This window comes from Dryas octopetala, chromosome 2 (genome assembly GCF_963921425.1).
Source record: "Dryas octopetala chromosome 2, drDryOcto1.1, whole genome shotgun sequence".
Classification (NCBI taxonomy): Eukaryota; Viridiplantae; Streptophyta; class Magnoliopsida; order Rosales; family Rosaceae; genus Dryas; species Dryas octopetala.
In genome coordinates this window covers 26,696,715-26,720,806 of record NC_141367.1, presented here as the reverse complement: position 1 = coordinate 26,720,806, position 24,092 = coordinate 26,696,715, and the positions used below count along the sequence as shown (strand labels likewise).

The following is a 24,092-nucleotide window of genomic DNA, read 5'->3' as shown; positions in this document are numbered from 1 at the left end:
TTATGATTCTCTTAAAACTAGAATCATAGAGTTTGTCTGATTATATAGTGAGAATTGTACAGTTTTTTTTTGTTACATTATTATGGAACTTTTAATCTATTATAATGAATTTATAACTTATTTTCTTACTATTTCTCAATCACTTGAGCTAATCACTAATTAAATATTATTTATCTACCACTAGGTCCACTACCAATGATCCAGATTTTTAATAGGTGCATTTTATAGGCCTCCTCTACCACTACCCTTCTCCATCTGAATAATATAACACGTAGGATAGACATTAGACAGTAGCCAGTCGTGTTGGCCCATTTTAAATGTTCCTACCAATTCGGTACGTTTTACAACTTTATTTAAAGTCAAACAAGAAGGCTTCCCATTAACGTTTGAATAATGGTATTAAAAGCATCATTCTCCATTTGAATGTCTGATTTTTTTCTTTTTTAAAATAATCCATCATTTTTCTGGTCAAATCATTCTCCATTTTGAATTCTTTCCATAGCCAAACCGGAGAATTGAGGCCCCTACGTTGTTTGGGTCAAGGCCTCACGGCCTCTAGTAGGGGTTTCATCTAGCATGGTAATTGCCCAATGAGCATCAGTCCAATGGAGTCAAGGTCCATAATACAATTTATTAAAAGTCGGGCCCAACAAGAACATATGATAGAAATAGCCCACAACTGTTCCAGCTATATCTGAAGAAGAGTAAATATCCCAGCCCAATAATTCTTCTTTTATTTGTGGGGATTCTGGTGAACGAATAATAGCCATTCTTTTGTTATATTGAAATGAATCGAATTTGGTTAGATTGGTTCCATCAATGTGAAAGTGTGTTGGGACGTGACAGTAGTGTAGAGTGATAGACAAAGGAGGCATGCAAATGCAAGAGCGCACGTGTGCAAGCCAACTGGGTTGGTGTAGAGGGTTTGTCAACCAACTGGCCACCTGGCTCCTACAGAGACTACTATATACACTCCTACTGATCGAAGATTATTCATTCTGATATATGCATCATGCATGCAAGCTAAACCCCCAATACTGACAAATATTCTTCAGTTCAGAGACAAACTTCACATGTTGGGATGCCATGCTAGATACTGTGCATATCTTTTAGTTGCCTCTTTCTTTCTCAGTCTTGTCCATATTAATGTGCAAAAATGCATGCTCTATGTAATGGGGCTTGTGTTGTCACCCACTTATCTGGGCATCTACAGCTTTTGGTCACTGTAAAATGGACCCAATTCTCATCAGTATCTGCTTCACACTCTCTTCCTCTTGTAGTCTTGTGCACCACCAACAACAAGTTGGATGCTTCTGATTGCATAGATTGAGTTTCTAATGACAGAAACTAATTGATGTTTGATTTAGAGTAGACACACTGCTTTTTTGCATTTATGAACAAGGGCTGACATTCTTTAATTAACCAATTAGTCAAGCCAACCCGGCCAATTACATAATTTATGCTTGGATTGGATCTTGCTGATAATTTGTGCTAGGCCCATTAATGTCCGTCATTAGAAACTCAATCTATGCAAGTATGCAACAATTTCATCTTCAAGATAACTAGCTAGATAAGCACTTTTTTGTTTTTGGTTCCTTGCTGCAGTATCAACTTTTTGCAAATGGGATGAACAGTTTGCACTTATTACATACACCTGCTCGTACTTGGTGGTCCAATGGAATTCATCAAGCACCTTCCTCTTGGGTGACCTAATCACTACTCCTTATGCAATTTTGGCCACAAGGTCCATTCTCAATAATGAGATCAGATCATAACTTGCTCAAAAGGCTAACCTTAAATCAAAGAAAGGAATTGAAGCAGAATAGTACTCATATCATCAACACAGCAACAGGTGCCACACCCACAAACTTCAACTAACACTCCAAATCCTATCAATTAATTCTTTCTTTTCCCTCTCTTTAACTCAAAGTTGACCAAGACTTGCTCTCTCTGGTGCTCATTGCTATGGTTATGGCTGGGGCCTCAATGATTACCATTATCTTTTTCTGTGTGTGGGTTTAATGGTTTATGGTCTGCTCTATTATTCTATAGCAATGCTAGCCCATGTTCATCAAGTTTTCAAAATCTTATGCTCTGGTATATTGTTATTCTATAGCAATCTAATGTTTAAAAACAGTTTTTCAAGACCCAGCCAAATACGCCCTTAGGTTTCTGCCATCCTCAAAACTCCCTTTTGATTTTTATTTTTGGACAATTGATCAACTTTTGAGTACATTCATGAACAGAAATGTTACACTCATGAATGATGCAATAATTGAAAAAACTTTCAACCCAAAAGCGAAGGAGAGTTGAATGACCCGTATGCTTGCCCTCATCAGCATGATCGAGTTTATCTAACCGACCCCAAAATAGAGATATTAAGGAAGGAATTATCAGTTTTGTCTTTCAGATTATGTTAATCTAACACCTTTAATAAAGTTGATAACAATCCATACCAGCGGACACTGCCTTTTGTTTTTTTTTTTTTTTTCAGCCACTTATTGGAACACACTCCCAAGTCCCAATTCACTGATGATATAATGGGAAACGTATGCAAAATTTGGATGATGTATGTGAGTTATGCCTCATATATAATATGACCCAAGGTCTAACATTCTTGACGTGAGATTCTATAGGACATGAGCCAGTGTGATCTAACATTAAGTTTAACATGTTAATTGACTGTTTTTATGTCAAATATTTATGACTTTATTAGAAATTTAGGCCATTTAATATGGGATTAGTACTAATCCTTGTTGTCCTATATACAACAAATTAAAAAAATCATTGGTCAAATTAAAGACATTGGTTGTATCTATTCAACAGGTAAAACTAAGCGCAAAAGTAATTTACTTTGTTGGGTCTGTGAGCAAAACAGAGGAGTGTGGATGTCAAGCCACCAAAGAGGAAGGGATATATGGTATGATGAGGTATATCTTTCATGTCAAAGCAAAGCCTCGAGAAAAAGCATGCTTATGATAATTGGATTAGTACTAATCAAGCATATAAACAGAAGCTTATAGATTACCTTTTATTTTTTCATGGTCAATAATATGCCAAAGCTAAAAACACAATTGTCATTTCACACTCATCCTGCCCATACATGCTTTGCACGCGAATCTTTGACAAATGGTAGAGGAGAGTGGGTATCTTTGGGAAGCGAGATGTTCCTCATCATTTACCAACTACAACTACAAATGTGATTTTCAAGCTTTGAACCTCTTCATTTTGACTATTTTCTCCTTGGATCTCCACCATTACTTGTCTGTAAAGTGTAATTAAACTACCCAATACTTTTCGACCAAAAACAAAAAAAATACCTAATACTGAAAATCAGAGACCAAATTACCAAACTATTGTTTGGTATTTGGCTATTTGCAGGTGAACCCTAGTCCTACAATTACAAAAGACTGGTTTGGTTTATGTGGCCTAATTCTATTTGGAAAGAGAAGGGTCGTTATCAATTTATCGCATTTTACCCACCATTGGCTCTTCCTATATTGACCCTCCATTTAGTTAACTTATATGTGGATCAACTAATTCAAAGCAAATCATACTTATTTTTGCCCCTTTAGACCAAATGTAGCAATTGGCATTTGTGATGCAACAAAGAGAAAATGTTTAAGAAAGCACTTTCTTGGTGGCCCTACTCTTCAGTTTTTATTAGACTATGGAAGGCATTAGAGAACTAAGGGAACACTAGAATCCATGCATGAAATTCTTCTTGTTTTCTTTGAGTTTAATATTGTTAGACAACAGATTAATAATGTAGACAATGTAAGTGATGCTCACACTAGAATGAAGATTGAAGGTTGAAGATTTTGAACTTAGGACTTACTTAACCTCAACAATCACGTACTGAACCTTAAAAATTTAAATTGTTAAGAAATTTGTAATGTATATCAACCTAAAAAGCTAGTACACTTTGGTCCCCTTTAATTTTAATTTTAACTTAAACTCTCAAGCAAACCAGAGACAATAGATTAAGAGAAGACCAAAAGATGTGATGACAGACCATATTGTACCCTTGTTGATTTGAAATTTTGTTCTTGCTGTTTCCCTCTTGATCACGTCTCATTATTGAGCCCCAACAGTAGTGTTCGCAATATAGAATCTACTGGTACGAAGAATAATTATTGCATGGAGGTGCTTATATTGGAAGCCATGTGGGATCCCTCAAAATTCAAATGCTTAAATGTTCATTTTGGAATTTAGCCCTTTTTCTGATTTTCTTTGATGCGAGAGACTCGATCTGACATAAACAGTTACCAAAAAGAATACCCAACTTAGGCAAAAATTAATGAACGTGATATTACATGACAAACTGCAATAAACTGTCACATACATTACATATGAACAAAAATAATTAAGCATGCATGATTCAGTAATGTGCACATTCTCTGTTCATTTACAAGCTCAAAAAGAGAAAACGATTATATATACAGGAGACAGCATCATCACCCAATTTTTTATGTCTTGGATATGTTGTACTGTAGTGCAGAGCTGGGCTGTGCAGATTATATATTGAGAGGTCCATAAAACATGAAAAATGAATTGATTTAGAAGTAGTTAATTAATTAAAACATGGAAAATTGAGATGACATATATATGTGGAAGGAAAGATCAATTGTGACAGCTAGCTAGCTCTGTGTAATCACTGTCTGTATCTAAGATTCATCCTAGCTTTATTTTTGGGGCTTCAAATTTTGTACGTATTAGACCTTTGCATTTGCATACACAACCCCTTTCCAGCAGAGGCAGATACGATTTCTAGTGGGTGTAATATTATTATTCTTATTCTTGTTGTGTTCGAGAGGAATGAATTGTATCGATCATGCATTTACAGACTCACAGTTACAGGGCTCTCTCTCTAGTCTCTCCTCCCCAATGCAGTGCTGACTGCTGACCAAATTAAGTCTCTTTCAGCTTTTCCAATATGGGATTGTGGTGCCACCTTCACAACAGGATTTCTATGCACACAATTTGTGGGGTCCTTGTGTTTCTTAGATAAAGTCATACCCTCACAATCTGTACGCGTGGGAAATGCATATCCAACTATATATATATATATATATATGTGATCAATACCATCCAACCATAAACCATCAGATGCCGTCAAAAAAAAAAAAAAAAAAATTATTACTCTTAAAGAGCTCAATAGCTGTTGATCCTTTTTTTTTTCTACTTGAATATTAATGTTTGTAGGCTTGATTAAGATTTTTAATAGTATGTTTAAATATGTTTTAGGCGATTTATTGGTTTAACATTTAAAGTTAGTGTCGAGTGCATAATGTAACTGCATTAATTGTTGTAGCTGCAGTTGCAGTAATTACATCTACAGTTACAATTGGGATTAGTGTGAAATGCCGACGGTTTGGCATGAGGTGTCAATCAATTGATGCTGAGTTTTGTCCTATGAAGTAAAATTAAAAACACCTTTATTCCTTCCTTTAAGTAACAAAATCTGTGACATGCAACTTATAGTTAACAAACCAAAAAAAAAAAAAAAAAACCATTAGTTGGTAAGTATTGTATGCATACCTGTAAATGGTAACAAGGTTAAGGTCTAATATAGCCAAAACCCTTTTGGAATTGGTTGGCCACTGCAGTCCTCTTCCTGTATATGCAAAACTGTAAATAGGGCCCATTAGGAAGTATAAGGGTCCCATATTGTCGGTTGGCCGCCTCCTTGGGCAGCAGGAAGAGGACCATTACAGCATTTGTGTGGTCGATCACACATTCACACCTTCCTCTTTCTCACGTAGAGTGGACATCAACTATTGCCCACAAACACCTTTACCTCTATTCCACTTGTCTTCAATATTTCAATTTCAATACCCTTGTCAATCTGTTTACTGATAAAATATCGCACTTGCCACTTGCCACTTGCCTACATTTGACCCCAGCTTGATAGAATTAGAGTATCCAACCTAAAATTAATTGGCAATGGGTGGAGAGGTTCAAGATTTATAAGCACATATGCTAAGCTCTAGTTTTCCGATGTGGGACATTGCTTCACATTACTCTCAACACGCCCCTGCACGTGTGGCGATATTTTGAGCCTTATACGTGAACAAATTGTATTGGGTGACGTGGGAGTACGTATGGCCGTTGGGCCTTACACGCGGATAACCAAGCTCTGATACCATGATAGAATTAGAGCATCCAACCCAAAACCAATTGGCAATGGGTGGAGAGGTCCAAGATTTATAAGCACATATGCTAAGCTCTAGTTTTCCGATGTGGGACATTGCTTCACACTACTCTCAACACAGCCAACTGCTAAATGCTAATGCATCATTGGTACTATTTTTCCCCAAATATCAATTAAACAATTTAAACAGTCAAACCTGCCAGATTGCCAACATTTGAGGTAGGCACTAGGCATGGATCGAGCCAAGACAGCCACAGGTTCTGTTATCTGGAAGACATTGATGGAGACATAACATATATTGGGTCTTATTCTCTCCGTAATTATGCCCCAATAGGGTGCCAGCACTTTACTCGACATATATGTACTCTTTTTTGGTAAATCAAAGTCTCTAGACTCTTGAGTGTTTCACCTATTAATTACTTGCTTGTTTTCTCTCCAAAATTTATAGATTTTCTGGTCGTGATTTGAATCTTCTTTAATTCCTTACGTAGTTGAGTACTTGCATATTTTTCGAAGGGTTGGTCTAGCTGCAAGCAAACCACCATTAATGATTGAAGAAAATATTGCATAGTGATATGAACGCCTGTTGAACTTTTGGGACTCCATTAATATATACCTAGCTTGGATCACAACAGATGATGTGATTGAGGGGTTATCCAAGAAAATACATGGGTCTACACGTTCCAAAGAAAGAGTTCGATTTTCGCCTTCTTCTCCATCTCTAAGCCTCAAGCCTCATTTGGACTTTAAAACCCCATACATAAACAACACTAATGCTACTTTTTATGGTATTAGTTCAATATCAAAGGGCCACAGCTCACTTACTAGAATCATATGATCATGACTCAACATGTTTGCAATATGGGGCCTGCATTGCTGTCAGTGTTTCATTGTTACGATCATGCATCAAAGTTCATATATGAACAAAAAAAAATATCACAAGCGGCAAGCCCATAATAATCCGATGTGAAATATGTGGACGACGACCTTCAACTGCCAGAAAATTCTGCATTTTTCCAGCCTTACGTTTATGGAAGTTTAGGACCAAAAGCTTTCACTTGCCTCATCCTAACAATCTAACATCATTCATTCATGTTTCTTCATGTCCACACCAATAATATTCAGTCACACAGTCATGGGCCATATGCCATCAATGCAAAAAGGGGTAGTTCCGATATTGCACCAAAACACAAGGGTAGTTATGGTATTAGCCCATTTATATGTTATGGTGTGGTGTGTGGACTATGGCATACTATGCAGAGGCTGTAGGTGGAGAAATGGTTAAAAGGCTTGAAGCCTTAAAGCCCATCTTTGATAGCGATACACATATCCTATTCCTTATTTCTTTTTTACTTTATTATATTCCTTGTTTTTTATTCAAAAGTATAAATACATTTATCTTTAGCTTTTTTCCACTATTATAATTTTCTCTGATATTCCCTTTTAGAAATTAATAATGACAATGAGGAGGCAAAGCGATATTGCGTATAAAATAGTGTTTGACAAAAATAATAAGAAGGGTGTACAATAAAAAATGCAGTGGCAATGATGAGAGAGAAGGGGCTCAAGTGGGCTCAAGATAAGCACGTGGGAGTTACCTTTTGATATGCACGCTGGCATGGCCATATGCGCTATGCCATATATATTTTTCTTCAAGGTACAAAAACACAAGTTCACATTTTACATTTTACATTTTTACAAACTTCAGGGCTAATTTTTTTTTCCCATGAATGATTAGCTGCAGCCTGCAGGTTCAGTTTCTGGACTGTATATCATAAGCTTTAAAATTCGGGTTGTGTTCTTAAAAATCATCCTTTGAGTGATGTTTGTCTAACAATTTGATTTGTCTACTTGTTTTAGAGCAGCTTTAGTTTTTTTTTTTTTTCTTTTTAATTTGATTGACCTGCTGGGGGTGCGATTTCGTTGGGATTGCAGTGACCTTAGGTTCTTTGTTTGCATGTCCAAGTCACATGGGGTATAGAATTTGACTGATAGGACCTGGACTTTGGTGTGTTTGATCCTCTTGAGTTTTTGTCATTTTGACCATTTCTGATACATATTCTATATATATAACTCAGTAAGTATCACACCCACAACAAGAGCTCTTGGTTTTTCCTATGTTCTTGGATATCCTCTCTCACCCAAGAAAATTCTTTCATTTTTCCTTTATGCTGATGAAATTTCACTTTCTGGGGTTGGCTTTTTATGGACCAATTTCTAGTCAATTAGGAAATGGGTGGTCTTGAATGTATTCCAGTGTGGACAACTTTTGCTTCTTGTTGGAAGAAGAGCCTTGAGTGCCTCCTGGTGTTCTAGAAGGGACGGACGTCTTTATATATCAAGAAGTAGGGAATAGCTAATTCAAGCATGTTTAAGGAGCATCTGATGTGCATGTAAGAAGAAAATAAAAGAATCAATCATGAAGTTTATGAAACTTGGATCTCGGCCAGATACTTTCTATACCACTGAGGCTGTAAGGTAAGAGAGCACATCTGATCAAATATGAAGTTACTTTTTGATATGCAATATTCATCAATCAAGGTACTAAGAGATTTTTCGTTTCTTTTTTTTCTCTGCTCAATTCAGGTCAGTCTCCTCTGAAGTTTCAAGTGATCTCATAATTCAAGTGAAGGGAAGCAGGTATTTGCTTCACAAGGTATACACTCAAGAACTTCTCACAAATATAAATTACGGGATGTTGAAGTTAATAAATGATACAATTCAATTGAATGGTGCTTATTGGTTTTCATTAAATTGATTCATTTGCACATGGCACACAGTTTCCTCTTCTGTCCAAGTGTTTGCGGCTGCAGAGGCTATGCTCTGAATTTCCTGAATCCTCACAACACCAAATAATCCAACTCCATGATTTTCCTAGTGGGGTTGAGGCATTTGAGCTCTGTGCAAAATTCTGCTATGGCATCACAATCACCCTCAGTGCCTACAACATTGTATCTGTTCGATGTGCCGCCGAGTACTTGCAGATGACAGAGGATGTTGAGAAGGGAAACCTTATTTATAAGCTGGAAGTTTTCTTCAACTCTTGCATTCTTAATGGGTGGAGGGACTCAATTGCCACTCTACAAAGCACAAAAGCTTATCCTTTGTGGTCAGAGGACCTTGGAATTACAAGCAGATGCATTGAAGCAATTGCTTTCAAAGTCCTCACAAACCCTTCAAAGGTTAGTTTGTCACATAGTTACTCAAGGAGGGGTAGAGATGACAACATGTCATGCAATGGTGCAGAGAGTCTGAGACATAATAGACCTGCAAACAAGGGATGGTGGGCTGAAGATATAGCAGAATTGGGCATAGACCTCTATTGGAGAACCATGATTGCTATTAAATCTGCTGGGAGAATACCCTCTAATCTCGTAGGGGATGCATTGAAAATCTATGCATCTCGATGGCTACCCATTGTACCCAACATTTCAAAAAATGGATGTGACCATAAACAAGCAGCATCTGACTCGGATTCAGACTCAGCCAATGATGTAACTTCAAAGCATAGGTTGATTTTGGAATCAATTGTAAGCTTAGTTCCAGCTGAGAAAGGTGCTGCTTCTACCAGTTTTCTGCTTAAACTCTTGAAGGCAGCCAATATTCTCAATGCTTCTTCTTCTTCCAAAATGGAATTGGCTAGAAGAGTGGGGCTTCAACTAGAGGATGCAACAGTCAGTGATTTGTTAATACCCTCTGTATTATACGAAACCAACACTTTGTATGATGTAGACATAGTTATGACAATTTTGGAGCAGTTCATGTTGCAGGGGCAGAGTCCCCCAACTAGCCCTCCAAGGTCCAAGCTTGGTTTTGAAAGGAGAAGGTCTCGGTCAGCAGAGAATATCGATTTCGAGTTCCAGGAGAGTCGAAGATCATCTTCAGCATCACATAGCTCAAAGCTGAAGGTGGCAAAGCTTGTGGATGTGTATCTTCAGGAGATTGCCAGGGATTTGAAACTGCCTCTCTCAAAGTTCATTGCAATTGCTGAGGCAATACCAGATTTTGCGAGGCTTGACCATGATGATCTCTACAGAGCTATTGACATTTATCTCAAGGTAATAACAAGATACTAGTTTCTCAAATTTACCATAAACAAGTTTTATTGTATTTATATTTATGCAATAGTTCACTGTCACAAATTGATTTTAGGATGTGGGTCACAATTATAAGTAGATAACCAACTCTCTTGACCTTAAAATCTTGTCACATTCAAAATTTAATACCAGTTAGGATTAGGCTGACCCACTTGAAATTTAGCAGGAATGAGTCTACATTTTGAATAACATAATAATAACTAATCTTTGATTTAATGTTTTGTCCATGTTCTGTTTTAGAATTTATTGATCTCTATACTTGTTATACTGCATAGAAAAACAGATTGTTGTGAAGGTTAGAAGTTGGCTAGTTACAGAATATGTCAACTACTCTTGTGATGTTGAGTCATGTATATTAATTAAAGTTGTTATGCCTGAATAACAGGCACATCCAGACCTCAATAAGAGTGAAAGGAAGAGGTTGTGTCGAATCCTAGACTGCAAAAAGCTCTCTATGGAGGCCTGCATGCATGCTGCACAAAATGAGCTACTCCCACTAAGAGTGGTGGTCCAAGTTCTTTTCTTTGAGCAAGCTCGAGCTGCCATGGCTGGTGGCAAAGTAACCGAGTTGCCAAGCAACATTAGGGAGCTACTTGCCACACATAACATTGACCCATCAAGGCCTCCACCCTCATTAAGCACAACCTCTATCATCCCAGCAGAGGACCAATGGAGTGTCTCAGGCCTTAAATCCCCCAAGTCCAGCATGTCAACTTTACGAATGAAGCTTGATGAAGACGATGACTTGGATGAAAATGGTATGCACCCAGATGGAATTGGAAGAAGTTCAAGGCTCAAGTCTTTCTGTTTGCTTCCCACTCGTCCCAAAAGAATGTTCAGTAAGTTGTGGTCCATCAATAGAAGTGGCAGTGAAAAGAATTGAGTGGTTTTTGTCTAATTTTCCAGTTGGGTATGGCAATCCAAATTAAGAGTAACATATATACTATGCTTTAATTTTCTTCTCAATATTCCTTGTAACTTACTAGGAACAAAATCCCAATGTGCATTGTTCATGTAATCTTTTTATAATAAGAAAGAAGATTTTCAGGACTTGAAAGGATCAAAATCTCTATTAGTTGTAGATGACCATTTGTGGGACCAATTTTGGTGTCTTTGTCTAGAAATCTGCAACACATGTCCTTGTCTCTTTGTTAAACCTCCTTGGATCCTCCCCTGCTGATCAAAATTTTATTCTAAGGAGAGTTCATGTACCTGACCATAATGCACTGCTGTAGTATTGGAATTTCCGTCCTTTTATAATTTTATTTTGAACTAATTATTCAGCTTACAAATTAAATTCCTCTGAATAATATAAGATTAATTTTTCGTTTTATTCTTCCCTCTGAGTAGAATGGATTCAAGACAGCGTTGGTTTCTTATTGGTTAGAGAATTCTTTTTGAAAGTTGAGACAAGATACTATAAACAATGCACCATGACAGAGACTTGGAGCAAAAAGAAGTAAAAAAAAACAACAACAAGAGACAAAACTCACTAGAATAATTAACCAGTATTTACCTAGAACAGAGTACCCATTCATTAACTGGTGTCAGTAACCCAAAGGAGAGAAATTGATGAAGACCAAACCAAAGAAAAAGGTTATGTAAAGATACAAATCTAAAGAATGCGAAGTTAACAGAAACAATTAGCTAGGAGAACAAGGATGAAGAAAATAAGAGAAAGAAAGGTAAACATTGGTACAAAAATGCAATGCTGGAAGAACTATAGAGTGTGCTAAGCAAAGGTTGGTTTTGGTGACTCATAAATCACAAACTCAAGAAAAGGCTTATTAGCATTACTTTGTTGCAGAAATGCTTATAAATCCAAAAACAAATATGGGCTTGCTTTCTATCATTTACTTACATACTAGAGTTTTCCCAATCTTTTTGCAATTGAATTGACTTCCAATTGCAAAAAGAAAATAAGTAATGTGGGTCACTTTCACTATCATCCAAAAAAATGATTGAAGGCAATATCAATATGAATGTCAATGCTATATATTGTTGGAAGGAATATTGCTAGAGGGGGTAGTGATCGAGTGATATGCCCAATTGCCCATAATATCATTGATATCAAAGTTGCATGCTGAAACGGACATCTCACTGTTTAGCCAAATTAGTACGCATCGAAATCGAGGGGTGGACTGAATTTTTACTTGTGGTGGTGAATGGTGAATTGGTGATGGTTGTCCTTGTCCTTCATTGAAGTCATCATAGTTGTCCTCCGCAATACATTGTCATGAATTGTTTCGAAGCAGCAGCAGCTCCATGTTATTCATAATTCTGCCATTTCATTTTGATACTCTCTTTTGGAAACAGGGTCATAGTAGCGACAACAATTAAGCCACATAATTTTTTTCTTCTCGCACCCATTTTGATCTCAAAGCCACTTTTTCATTTAATAACCAACATCAACCCATTTGTGGCTTTAACTTGTGTTGTCCATACATTAGAAAATTATAGACTTATATAAAGTACTTTTAAGGATTTTGGGTCTCTCATTCTTTTACTAATTGATTTTGAATTGAATGCTCTAATTTCCTTAATAGTATTAGAGTCAAGTTCACCTATATGTATTGACCGTATAATTAATGTGCTTACAAGGGCCAATTAATATTGGGCTGAATGCTCCGAGAAAACTGGGTAATAGCAATTTCAACAACTCAACCTGAGTTGGATCAGCCTCCATTTAAGCAAATTAATACACCATTGTTCCCAAGCAGGAGTTTTGATCATTGTCAGAGGATTAAATATGTATATATATGATTTCCTTGCCAGGAGACCCATGACATTGATTCTTTAATATTTGAACCTAACAAGGCTAATGAGCAGATGTTAATTAGTTCAAGTAAAGAACTAGATTGAATTGCCTGTGGTGCTAGCTGCAGGACCTGCTTAATTAGTACCAGTTATAACCAAAATCAGTTAATGCTAATAGAAAAGATATTCTGTAGGGCGGTAACACCCAATATATCCAAAGCCCATTATGTCAAAATGGATTAATGATAAAATGCCAGCTTAATTTATCAATAAAAAGAGCAGCAAAACAAAGCATATATAGTAGCAACAAGGTACACATATATGACTTATTTTGATATAAAAGAGAGTTACTAGAATTATGAATATATTATGATGAGCAGAGCAGATCGAGCAGGAGAAGATAGACATAAGACATGGGAGGCTTAGATTAGATGTTGGGTGGGGATGATCGATGTGAAGCATAGTCCATGCTTTTGGTGCGTTGAAGGAATGGGCCACGGTGAAGCCTGCACCTGAAGGAACCGGCATGTGTGGTTGGGGAGCAAAGACAATTGCTGGCCTTTGTGGTACTCAGCTGCCTTGTCAGCCCTCCTCCTCCTTCTCCTCCTGCTGACATCATCATTTGATCACTCACCATCTGATGATGATTTTGATCTGCTGATGATGGAATCTTCACCTTCATCATATTCATATGATCCTTCTTCCTTATTTGTTCGCTACTCTCCATTAATTAATCAACGTACACCTTAATATATATGTGGTGGCATGGGAAACAAATAAACAAATTAAACCAACAAACAAACAGAAGATCTAATCTATTAACATACAAAAACAACTACATGCAACAACAACAACAACAAAATTGGTACTGAGTAGTGACAGAAATTAAAGGAAGTAAAATTTCGTACCAGAAAGAAAAACCCAAAATTGGTTGAGGATGGAACTTGTCCTGGAAAGATCTACTTGCTAATTTTAAGAGACGAAGAAAGAGATGGAGACAGAAAGATAAAGAGGTGGGATAGGCATAGGCATAGGCATAGGCTAAGCCTATCTATAGCTAAAGATTACAAAAGGTGATGGGTATATACAGTACTCACTCACCCACTGTGTTTTGAAACCTTGATGGGCATTGCATTGGGAAGTAGGGCACGCAAATGCAAAATCTTTATTTTTATTTTTTGTTTCTCTCTCTCTCACTCACATGAGAAAAACTTTAATGAAAACGTCTTATACATACGTTCTATTTCTCTTTATCACGTGATAAAAAAAATAAATACATAAATTATATAGGATGGTCTCATGAAATTTCTTTTTTCACTCTCAAACACACGAGTCACGGGTGTAATAATAAACTTCATTAACATGCCACCTACATCTCTATCACTTTTCATAATGCTCCAACAACTTCTAAAAACCGGTCATCGCCATCATCATCATCTATAAAATAGAGATTTGCCTAGCATCTATCTCTTCCTCTCTTTTTTGGGTAATTGCATTGAGTATATCATGAGAGATTACCCTTGATCCCTCTGAAAGATGCATATATATCTTTATAGGAGTACCCCGGCCCACAATTTATCATAGTAATGATCTAGATTCTCGTGGATGCATGTCTTTTTTGCTTTGAAAAAGAAAAAGATAAGGCGGGCGGGACTAATAGAAGAAGAAAATATTGCAGGCACGTACTGAATTGAAGTAGAAGCCAATTCTTATCCATCAACTCCATCACCCAATTCGGTTGTACCTAGTTTGATCACATGAATGATGAATGCCATTCCCAAGCATTTGTTACAAAAAGTAGAGGGAGTTTTACTTTCACAGAAATATTGTGATCGATGCATGGATACTACAAGTTGGGACTACATAAAAAAATATATATAAAAAAATAATAATAACTTCTGTTTACCTTTTCCAAAAACCAACTCTTTTCTCTCAGGTATGTTGAGAAGGAAACCATTAGGTCATCACTACAACTTTATCTAAAACAATCAAAATAAAAAACCGAGAAAATTATAAAAGGAAGTCCGCGATCTCTTACCCGAAATGACGGTAAGGAATGGACCGAGAGAGAGATAGCATAGCATCCACCATAAAATTTGCCCTCGGCCCTCCCTAAAGATATGCATGAAAGAGATCATTTGTTCCAAAGAATTAGCCAACTGTTGAGAAGTAATTGCCTACAGCAATGTCAATGGTTTGTAGCAATTTCGTCCACGCCCATTGCAATTTGTTTGACTTTCCAGTTGCCCACGGTCAACTAATGTTAACTGGGCCTCTGCGAATGGAGTTTCTAGTGGCCCACTGAACTTGATAAGGTCCCTGATTTGAGACCATTGGGCTTCTTAAAAAAAAAAAAACCCAACCCAATAATTTCCATTTCTCCTTCCACATTTGAGACAAATTCCCTTCATTTTCACTCCCTGTATATCAGAACTCACAAGTGCACCCTTTATTAGATTCATTTGTGGGCTTTTTGGGCTTCCATTGAAAGATTATAGGCAGGGCATGGGTTTGAATGGTAGTTTCCCAAAAGCTAGCTTGTATGAAGATTGAAGAGTAGCTAACCTCCTTTATTAATTAAAGGATTCTTTAGGATCTTAAAGAAAGGTCAAAGGTTTATTATATTACTAAATACTAGCCCCTCCCCCACATCCTCCTTTTGAACCAGTATTTATTAGACACTTGGAAAAGTACTTAGAACCTAGCTTCTAATATTGATCTCAATTATTAGACACTTAGAAAAGTACTTTACAGTTTAAAACCCTTGTTGAGTTCAGACTATTGAGTTATAACTTATTCCTTAGTGAGGTGCTTTCCCAAATATGCATGTAGGCGCCGCGTGGAGATAATTAAATCATAAACTCTCCTCGTGCAGCTTATTTATTAGGTATGAAATATATGCTTTAGTGTGAAGCATATATATTACCATTTAAAATCTTTATTTAATAACCTTATTAAGGATTTAATTAGTAACGGAATCACATAAATGTACACATATATGAGTTGTATGCATAAAATAGTAGTGTATATACAAAATTACAAAGTGGAAATCATATATGCACATTGTGTTACAATTTTGTTGGTAGTTTATTCGTTTTCGTTTCTTAACGAAGAATCTATTGAATTGATGAATTAGTTAAAAGGGATTATGTTAATGTCAACTCAAGCATTCAATTTAAAGTTTGCATGCAGGACAAAGTGATACGTACACTAATGCTAAAGTCCAAGTTATTCATTGTGATAAAATTTAATAAAGTTATCAACCAAAAAGAATTTAATTACGCAAATCTCCCATTGCCCATTGCAATATGAAGGTTATGCATGGTTATAGTTGTGAATAATGATACACGTGCAATGAGAGCACGGTCCAAATATATGGGGTGGATAGAGATTATATATGAATATACGGATATTATTGTATTGCAATTTGAATTAATACCCCAATTTCCACAGGATATTATAGTAATACAATTTGAATTAATATCCCAATTTCCACAAGCTAGACTTAATTAGAGGCCAACTTCAGGAGGTTAATTAAGTTTTATATTTCTAGAAAAGGAAAAACATTGAAAGGGTTAGGTTGGTTTTAGTTCTAATTTCTAAAAAAAAGGCTAAAGTAGCCATAATTTTATTTTCTCTAGATTGGATTGGACTGACTCTTGGATACAAAATTAATGTCGGGAACACCAGATGTCTTCTACTGAGCCTAAGATATACGGATATTATGGTATTGCAATTTGAATTAATACCCCAATTTCCACAGGATATTATAGTAATACAATTTGAATTAATACCCCAATTTCCACAAGCTGGACTTAATTAGAGGCCAACTTAAGGAGGTTAATTAAGTTTTATATTTCTAGAAAAGGAAAAACATTGAAAGGGTTAGGTTGGTTTTAGTTCTAATTTCTAAAAAAAGGCTAAAGTAGCCATAATTTTATTTTCTCTAGATTGGATTGGACTGACTCTTGGATACAAAATTAATGTCGGGAACACCAGATGTCTTCTACTGAGCCTAAGATATACGGATACTATGGTATTGCAATTTGAATTAATACCCCAATTTCCACAGGATATTATAGTAATACAATTTGAATTAATACCCCAATTTCCACAACCTAGACTAAGAGGCCAACTTAAGGAGGTTAATTAAGTTTTATATTTCTAGAAAAGGAAAAACATTGAGAGGAAAAACATTAAAGGGTTAGGTTGGTCTAATTTCTAAAAAAAGACTAAATTAGCCATAATTTTATTTTCTCTAGACTGGACTGACTATTGGATACAAAATTAATGCAGGGAACACCAGATGTCTTCTACTGTGCCTAACACACTGGTAACTAGGGCAGTACCGGTCGGCCCAACTACCCAATATGCAGTTTATAATGGTACCAATTTTTATCCCACCTGATCAATATTCGTGGGATCGCTTTTTTTTCTTTTTCTTTTTTCCTAGGACACTTACCTCATTGTCAATTAGTCTCTAGAATTTTACATATACAACCAAAGAATGAACAAAAAATTTTGAATTCACATAGATATAAAATAATTTGGGTGTTTTATATTTGCATCGAATCTTTTTGAGTTCATCAAATATTCTTTCTACAAAAATATCCAAATTTTTTCCATTATAAAGTTTTTTCTATGCAAGTATGCAACCACGCACATCCGTTCAGACAAAAAATAAAAGGGAAGGAGTAAACAAATAATATATTTTGAAAACTAGATAAATAATGATAAAATGAATATTATCATACTTTGTGGCAAGCGATGTGTTCAAATTTAATCCCCACTTCGCAAGAGACAGATATATAGAGATACTCGTTATCAAAACAAGTAACATTACTAATTCTGGTAAAGTTGAAGAAAGAACATAGAGCAGGAAAGTCCAACCACAGGCTTTAGAGTGTTTCCAAGGTCAACAGTGAACCCAATTGAGTTATTTTCAGAACTTGGACAGTACTTTCTCATAAGTCAATGAAACTATCAAAAAACAAAACGCAAATGAGCCAAGAGTTAAGAATGTTAAAATTTGGAATATGAATTAACTTAGATTGATCATATATAATGTAATCAACATGGACATGAGCAATTAGATTTCTTTTTTAGCCCACTCACTTAATTAACAAGAAAAATTAAAATACATAGTAAACAGCTAGCTAGCTAGTGATTTGATTCATTCCATTTCTGTTCTCCTAAATTAAAAACCCTAAAATCAGCATTTGTGTAACATGACTCTATGGTAAGAGAAACGAAATACATGCAAACTCGTAAATGAGATGCGACCTCTACGCCTCTACCTCATGATCGACACTTGATCTGGCATCAGAAGGTCGATCGATAGAGATTGAGGCATTCGCTAATTGTGAACCCTGGCCGCAAAGCCACCCACAAACTCTGGGTACTGGAACATGTTCTCCACCATCATCATCGAGTGCTCTGCGCCACCTCCCACCTGCATGTTCATTGGCACATGAACTTCATTGTAAAATGGCATTTCCATTGATCCGTTGAAATTTCCAAACACTTGTTGCTGCTGCGGCACCTCCTGCTGGTCCAAGTTAAAGCAAACACCCAGATGCTCATTTTTTATATTCTTTGAGCCATGATCAAAGGGTTGGGTTACAGACATAAAAGACGAGGAGCTAGCTGGAAGTGGAGGATTATTAGCATTATATTCGGCTTCTGGAGGAGGAAGGTCACATTTTCTGGAGGAGGGTTTTGGGAAGAAGCGGTGAATCACCTCTTCTAACAACCCCGAATCCGATGGTTCCATTGCGAAGAACTCTGAGGACTCATCAACTTGGTCAGTGGTGGTTTTCGCGGAATAATTAGTAGTATCCATAAGCGGAAGAGTGGTAGTAGTAGCAGTCATAGAAGATGAGGCTGAGGCGCCCATGAAACCAGTCATTCCTGACAAATTATAGGTCGAAGGAGGAGCAGCAGATGAGAAAGCGGTAGGAAAGGAATTAGATGAAGAATTCATGTACGGAAACTGGTTGTTATAAAAACCCGAATTGGAAGGGTTTGACGATGAAGAATTGTTGCCATTATTACTATTCATGAAATTCCTGAGGAATAGCATGTTGAGAGAAGCAGCAGTAGCAGAAGCACTACCACTCCTCTCTGAAACGGACCCAGAAACAGACAAGTCGTTCATGTTACCAGTAGATGGGTGTGTAAACGGCTGCCAGTTCGAAGCATGGCCGCCGTAGCACCCACGAGCTGTTGGGACCTGGTTCTTCACGGACGGCTGGGATTGCTTCTGGAAACTGAACGGAGATGCGAGCAGATGGTCCGTGGCGGAGTGAGCCGGCGATGCCGGGTATACGAAGTTGGTCCGAGCCTTGAGGCCGCGCATGGCTCGAGCGGCGCAGTCGTAGGCGCATGCGGCCTCCTCAGCCGTGTCGAAGGTGCCGAGCCAGCGCCTTTCCTTCGACTGTGGGTCCCGGATCTCCGCCGCGTAACGGCCCCACGGCCTGCGTCGCACTCCACGGTATCTCATTGTGCCGCCGCCAGAGCCGGCGGTGGTGTCTCTCAGGGACCGTTTGTTGGTGGTGGTGGCTGACTTTTTTGGGAGATCAGGGATTGGGGCGCGTACTGGGTCGGTTTCGGACACGTGGGTTAAACCGTTGAGTCTTCTGAATGCTTCTTCCATTTTTGTGATTGATTGAGAGTGGGTGAAATTGAAATATATTTGAAGCTTGGAGAGAGTGGTGGTGTGTTTGGGGTTTGTTGATGGTTAGTGCACTGTGGAAGTGTGGGTGTATTTATAGCTCAAGAGAAGAGAAAGGGTAGGAGGTGGAAAGTGAATGATTTATGATGTTTATTCCATGCATGGTCTGCAACACAAAATTCGAAAAGTAGAGAATCCAGGGGTTTCTTAGAGGTTTGTTCTAACAAACGACTAGGATCTTCTACTGGCCCAACCGTCCATGACTTTAGAGGGCCATGATCATTTTCTCTATCTTTCTTCTTTATTTTTTCTGAGAAAATTTTTATTTGTATTTTAAGTTGTTACTGAACATGTACTTTATTAGTATTTTAGATATGAGACTGATAATTTCCCCCCTAAGAGGGTACCTCAAGTCTAGTCTCTTAATTAGTGAATGTTACCTTTTCAAAAGCAAATAAATATAAATGTAAATAATGCTTAACACGTTGTATATCATACATTGGTTTATAAATGTGAAGGTACCACTTTTTTCAAAAGTGAAATCAAATCGAGTCTACAGTGTTTATTGCTTGAGAGAAGTCATGGGAGGAGAACACAGATACTAGTTTTGCCAAGGGTTTAGAGTGGTCGGCGCCGGTGGTGGGAGGTCACCGGTGTGGACTGGCCGGCGGGAAGGAGGGGAGTTGGTGGGGCTTCTGGGTTGAGAAAGTGAAAGGGTTTTTAAAATTTCATGGGTTAATGTACTTTCATTTTAAAATTAATTAAAATTTTAATTAATTTTAAAATAAAAGTACATTTACTTATATGACAGATGTCATTCTTAGAAGAAGGTGGTAATACATAATTTGCTCTCTTAATAATTTTAGTCAAAATTTGAATGTTCGCACGATAAAAGTGGGCACCTACGTTTTATCCTTCGATTTGCATCTCATACATCTTCAATTATTAGAGAGGATTTTTAAAAAATCAACAAAACTCAAATTCTTTTCTACACTAATTTTTTGTACAAATATGACGTGTGATAATTGAAGCATAAGAATGTTTGAAGTCAATATTTATCTAAATTATCCCATTTTAGTATTTTATGGGATGAATTGATAAAATAGAGTAGAATAATTCATAATTTTCACCACATATTTTTGCGACGTGTGCTAGGTGCATTTTTTGTGGCAGCGCAGAACACTATTGGCGAGAGTAATTGTCATGGCCTATTTCCAAGAGCAATGAAAGAAAAGTAGGAGGGAAGTGGAACTGTGGAAGTAAGAATATGACGGATGTGGATTGAAGATTTTAAAGACATTGAAGTAATTATAAGTTCCTTTTTCAACCCCCACATTTCATTTATTCCCTCAAACCCAAAAACCACTGAAAAAAAAAAAAAAAAAAAAAACCCAAATGACCCACATTTCCAAAAATGGGTCTATACACCTACACGTCTCCATCTAACATGTGATCGAAACAATGAAAGAGCCGCGGGAGTTTTGGACAAGAACATAAAGTAAACTGCTGAAAAAGCTTTTGTTGTTTTCTCTAAAAAAAAAATTATGGGAACTTGGAAATTTGGAATGAGAGAGAGATGAAGAACTTCCTTTTTTTCGTTTACCAAAAAAGAAAAACTCCTTTTTTTTATCTCTGTCTCTTCTTTGTGATTATCATTCTGAATGATTACACTGGCGGCGCTCAGAAGTTGTTCCTCCCACTTTGGTTTTTGTTATATTTTTCTAGCTTTCATGTATGCTACCGAATATATCCATTTATGCAATTTTCAATGGGGCAACCTGATTTTGCATTAGAGATGAGTTTAGGGTTTCAAAACCAAGGATTTATGGGTCACATGGACTTGTCTCTGATATAGGGGGTTTTATAGGGTCTTTAAAGGGATTGGGTTTAGACCTTTTAGGTTCTGTTGGTTGTGGGATGGAGACTAAAGTTTCCTGTGGATTGTACTCCTCGAGTCAGAAGAAAAGGAAACAAGCTTTCCACTAACCCAATGCTGTCCTTACTCTTAAGTTTATTTAACCTTCTTTCAAGTAGCAACTCCACCCATAACTCATAAAGTCATAAGTAATCTTTCTTGTAATTGTTAAGTTGGCACTTAACTATTCATAATGGTAATCTATTTTTCTACCAAAGCCATTTAACTAATCGGTCCCAACAGCATTCTTGTAATTATTAAGCTGAGACTAAACCATTCATTATCATAATCTATTTTTTTACCGAAGCTTTTTGACTAATCCCAACAACATTCCCCTAAATAAATTTTGAGGGTTTGTTTTTTTAAACTAGAGTGATTGGGAACGGACAAAATACGGACCTTTAGCAACATAATTAATATAAAAAATAAGGAATAAACAAACTTACAATTTAGTGTGACAAATTTATTCCATGTTTTCTTGAATTTTCTTATAGTTCAATATAAACACTCAAAATATTTACAAGGTATATATAGCATAGATAGTCTAAAGTCCTGGCAATACAAGGAAAACAATAAAGGAGAAAATAAATTAAAATATTACAATGTCTTTCTAATCAAGAAAGAAATTAGCTATTAAAGAAAAGATACGTGTCCATTACTTTCTAGAATAATCCTAGACATAGCTTGGGGCTTCTTGGGTATAGGAGTAGGTATTTTAACCGTGCACGGCCAAAATCTGCTGAACTATATTAGTAAAATACCGTAAAAATTTGTATTGATTAAAAAAAGTCAACACCGCTAAGAAAGCTAAACCGGATCGGTTCATTCTGGTTCCACACTTCATTTAACCAAATCACATCAAACCGCATCGCATAAATAAAACAAATATATATTTTTATATTTTATATCATTTTTATACATATATATATACTATTTTTTTATACTTTTTATACATATTTATATCATTTTTATATACTTTTTATACACATTTTTATGTTCATTAACTTGTAGTTATAGTCACTGATTATATAATTGTATTTATTTTTAACTTTTAAGTTTTAAGCACTAAAACAAAGTTTAATGTGTGAGCCTTTTTGGTTAAATTTATTGAATCAACTTATAAACTTTTTTTTTACCAAAACTTGTTAATTAGGTTGGGTTTGCATCATTAAAATAATTGGGCTTAAGTTTAAAAAAACAAAGTTGAAGCCCAAAAGTGCCAATATGAATAATAACTCATTAAATCCAAAACCGTAGTGGAGAACCGCACTGCACTTTGAATGGTTTGGTTTGGTTTGGTTTTTCTCCTCCCTTTTCGATTTTTAGCACTGAACCGCACCGTATAGAAACGTCCGGCACGGCACACGGTTTCGGGGATGAGCCGGGCTGAACCACACCACGCCCACCCCTACTTGGGGATATTCTTGATGACGATAAATTATTTTTTATATTATAACATTGTTATATAGTGTAATTAATTTACGTATTATTAATATTATACCTTACAAATATAATTTTATTATTCATATATATTATCACTCATGCATTAATTATACCACGTAATTATGTTATAATTTTATATGATAATTTTTTCTAGTACATATTTAATTCAAAACTAATTACAATGACTAAAAAGCTCAAAATATTATACAATTCTTTACCAGACTTCAATTTCTGGTCTGTAATATATTTTCACCACTACATACTAGCAAACTCTGTTCCCTAATTTCCTTAAAAAAAAAAAATGTTTAACTCATTATATATATATATATATTTTTAGCCAAGGATTTAACTCATTATATTAAATATGGGGATTAATGTCAATTTGGTCTCGAGACTATTACAATTGTATCCGTTTGGTTTCCAAACTTTTAATTTGAAAATTTTAGTTAATAGATTTTTTCAATTTTGCCAATTGAGATTGTTAAGTCAATTTACACAATTTCTGTCCAAAGCTCCATTTGCATAGAACCATGTGTCAATTACGTACCTTTTTTTTTAGCTCTAGACATGTTCATTTGATTTCAATATAAATTGACTAAACAATTTCAATTGACAAAATTAAAAAAGTGTAGGGACTAAATTTTTGAAATTAGAAGTCTAGAGGTCAAATTAATACAAGTATAATTATCTGACGACCAAATTAACATTATTATCTTAAATATACTGTTATTCTTTACAAACAAACTACAGTTTTACACGTGTAAAATTACTCAAAGGAAAAATTGTTTGTACATGATGTCAAACTATAAATTCCTGATTAAATGAAAAAACTTTTGACATGAAATAACCAAACATTCTTGGTCGAGAAATAAACACAACTATTGTACAAAAGTTCCTTCCGAATGTAAGTCTGCAGGGTTGATTAAGCCTCGATCGGTTCGAATGGGAGAGGGGTTGGGATATATTACTGGGACTGTTCCCCTCGATCTGCTTTTTAGCTGAACAGGGACATCATACAACATTACAACATCAAAAGTCAGAGGAAATTATATA

At 36.2% G+C, this 24,092-nt stretch overlaps 3 protein-coding genes across 3 annotated transcripts; 1 reads left to right on the top strand and 2 right to left on the bottom strand.

The window, feature by feature from the left end:
* The first annotated feature begins 7,692 nt into the window (after nt 1-7,692).
* On the top strand, nt 7,693-11,301 carry LOC147294902 (Phototropic-responsive NPH3 family protein). Its single transcript, XM_086233797.1, has 5 exons — nt 7,693-7,811; nt 8,376-8,632; nt 8,741-8,810; nt 8,935-10,212; nt 10,637-11,301. The coding sequence occupies exons 2-5, from the start codon at nt 8,574-8,576 to the stop codon at nt 11,132-11,134; spliced, it is 1,905 nt and encodes a 634-aa protein (XP_086089923.1). The 5' UTR covers nt 7,693-7,811; nt 8,376-8,573; the 3' UTR covers nt 11,135-11,301.
* A 1,931-nt stretch (nt 11,302-13,232) lies between these two features.
* Nucleotides 13,233-14,127, bottom strand: LOC147294901 (uncharacterized). Its single transcript, XM_086234043.1, has 2 exons — nt 13,917-14,127; nt 13,233-13,753 (listed from the first exon to the last, which is right to left on the bottom strand). The coding sequence occupies exon 2, from the start codon at nt 13,733-13,735 to the stop codon at nt 13,436-13,438; it is 300 nt and encodes a 99-aa protein (XP_086090169.1). The 5' UTR covers nt 13,736-13,753; nt 13,917-14,127; the 3' UTR covers nt 13,233-13,435.
* Nucleotides 14,128-18,364: 4,237 nt separating this feature from the next.
* Nucleotides 18,365-19,679, bottom strand: LOC147294900 (uncharacterized). Its single transcript, XM_086231225.1, has one exon. It carries the CDS (start codon nt 19,661-19,663, stop codon nt 18,365-18,367), a length of 1,299 nt encoding a protein of 432 aa, XP_086087351.1. The 5' UTR covers nt 19,664-19,679.
* Nucleotides 19,680-24,092: the final 4,413 nt, after the last annotated feature.

What these genes read in the sequence shown, in the direction of transcription:
- LOC147294901 (XM_086234043.1), bottom strand. Translation starts at nt 13,735, where the DNA reads ATGGAGAGTAGCGAACAAATAAGGAAGAAGGATCATATGAATATGATG.
- LOC147294900 (XM_086231225.1), bottom strand. Translation starts at nt 19,663, where the DNA reads ATGGAAGAAGCATTCAGAAGACTCAACGGTTTAACCCACGTGTCCGAA.
- LOC147294902 (XM_086233797.1), top strand. Translation starts at nt 8,574, where the DNA reads ATGAAGTTTATGAAACTTGGATCTCGGCCAGATACTTTCTATACCACT. An exon ending in GCAGGTATTTGCTTCACAAG is followed by an intron (nt 8,811 to 8,934) that starts GTATACACTCAA and finishes CATGGCACACAG; the next exon opens with TTTCCTCTTCTGTCCAAGTG. An exon ending in CTATTGACATTTATCTCAAG is followed by an intron (nt 10,213 to 10,636) that starts GTAATAACAAGA and finishes CCTGAATAACAG; the next exon opens with GCACATCCAGACCTCAATAA.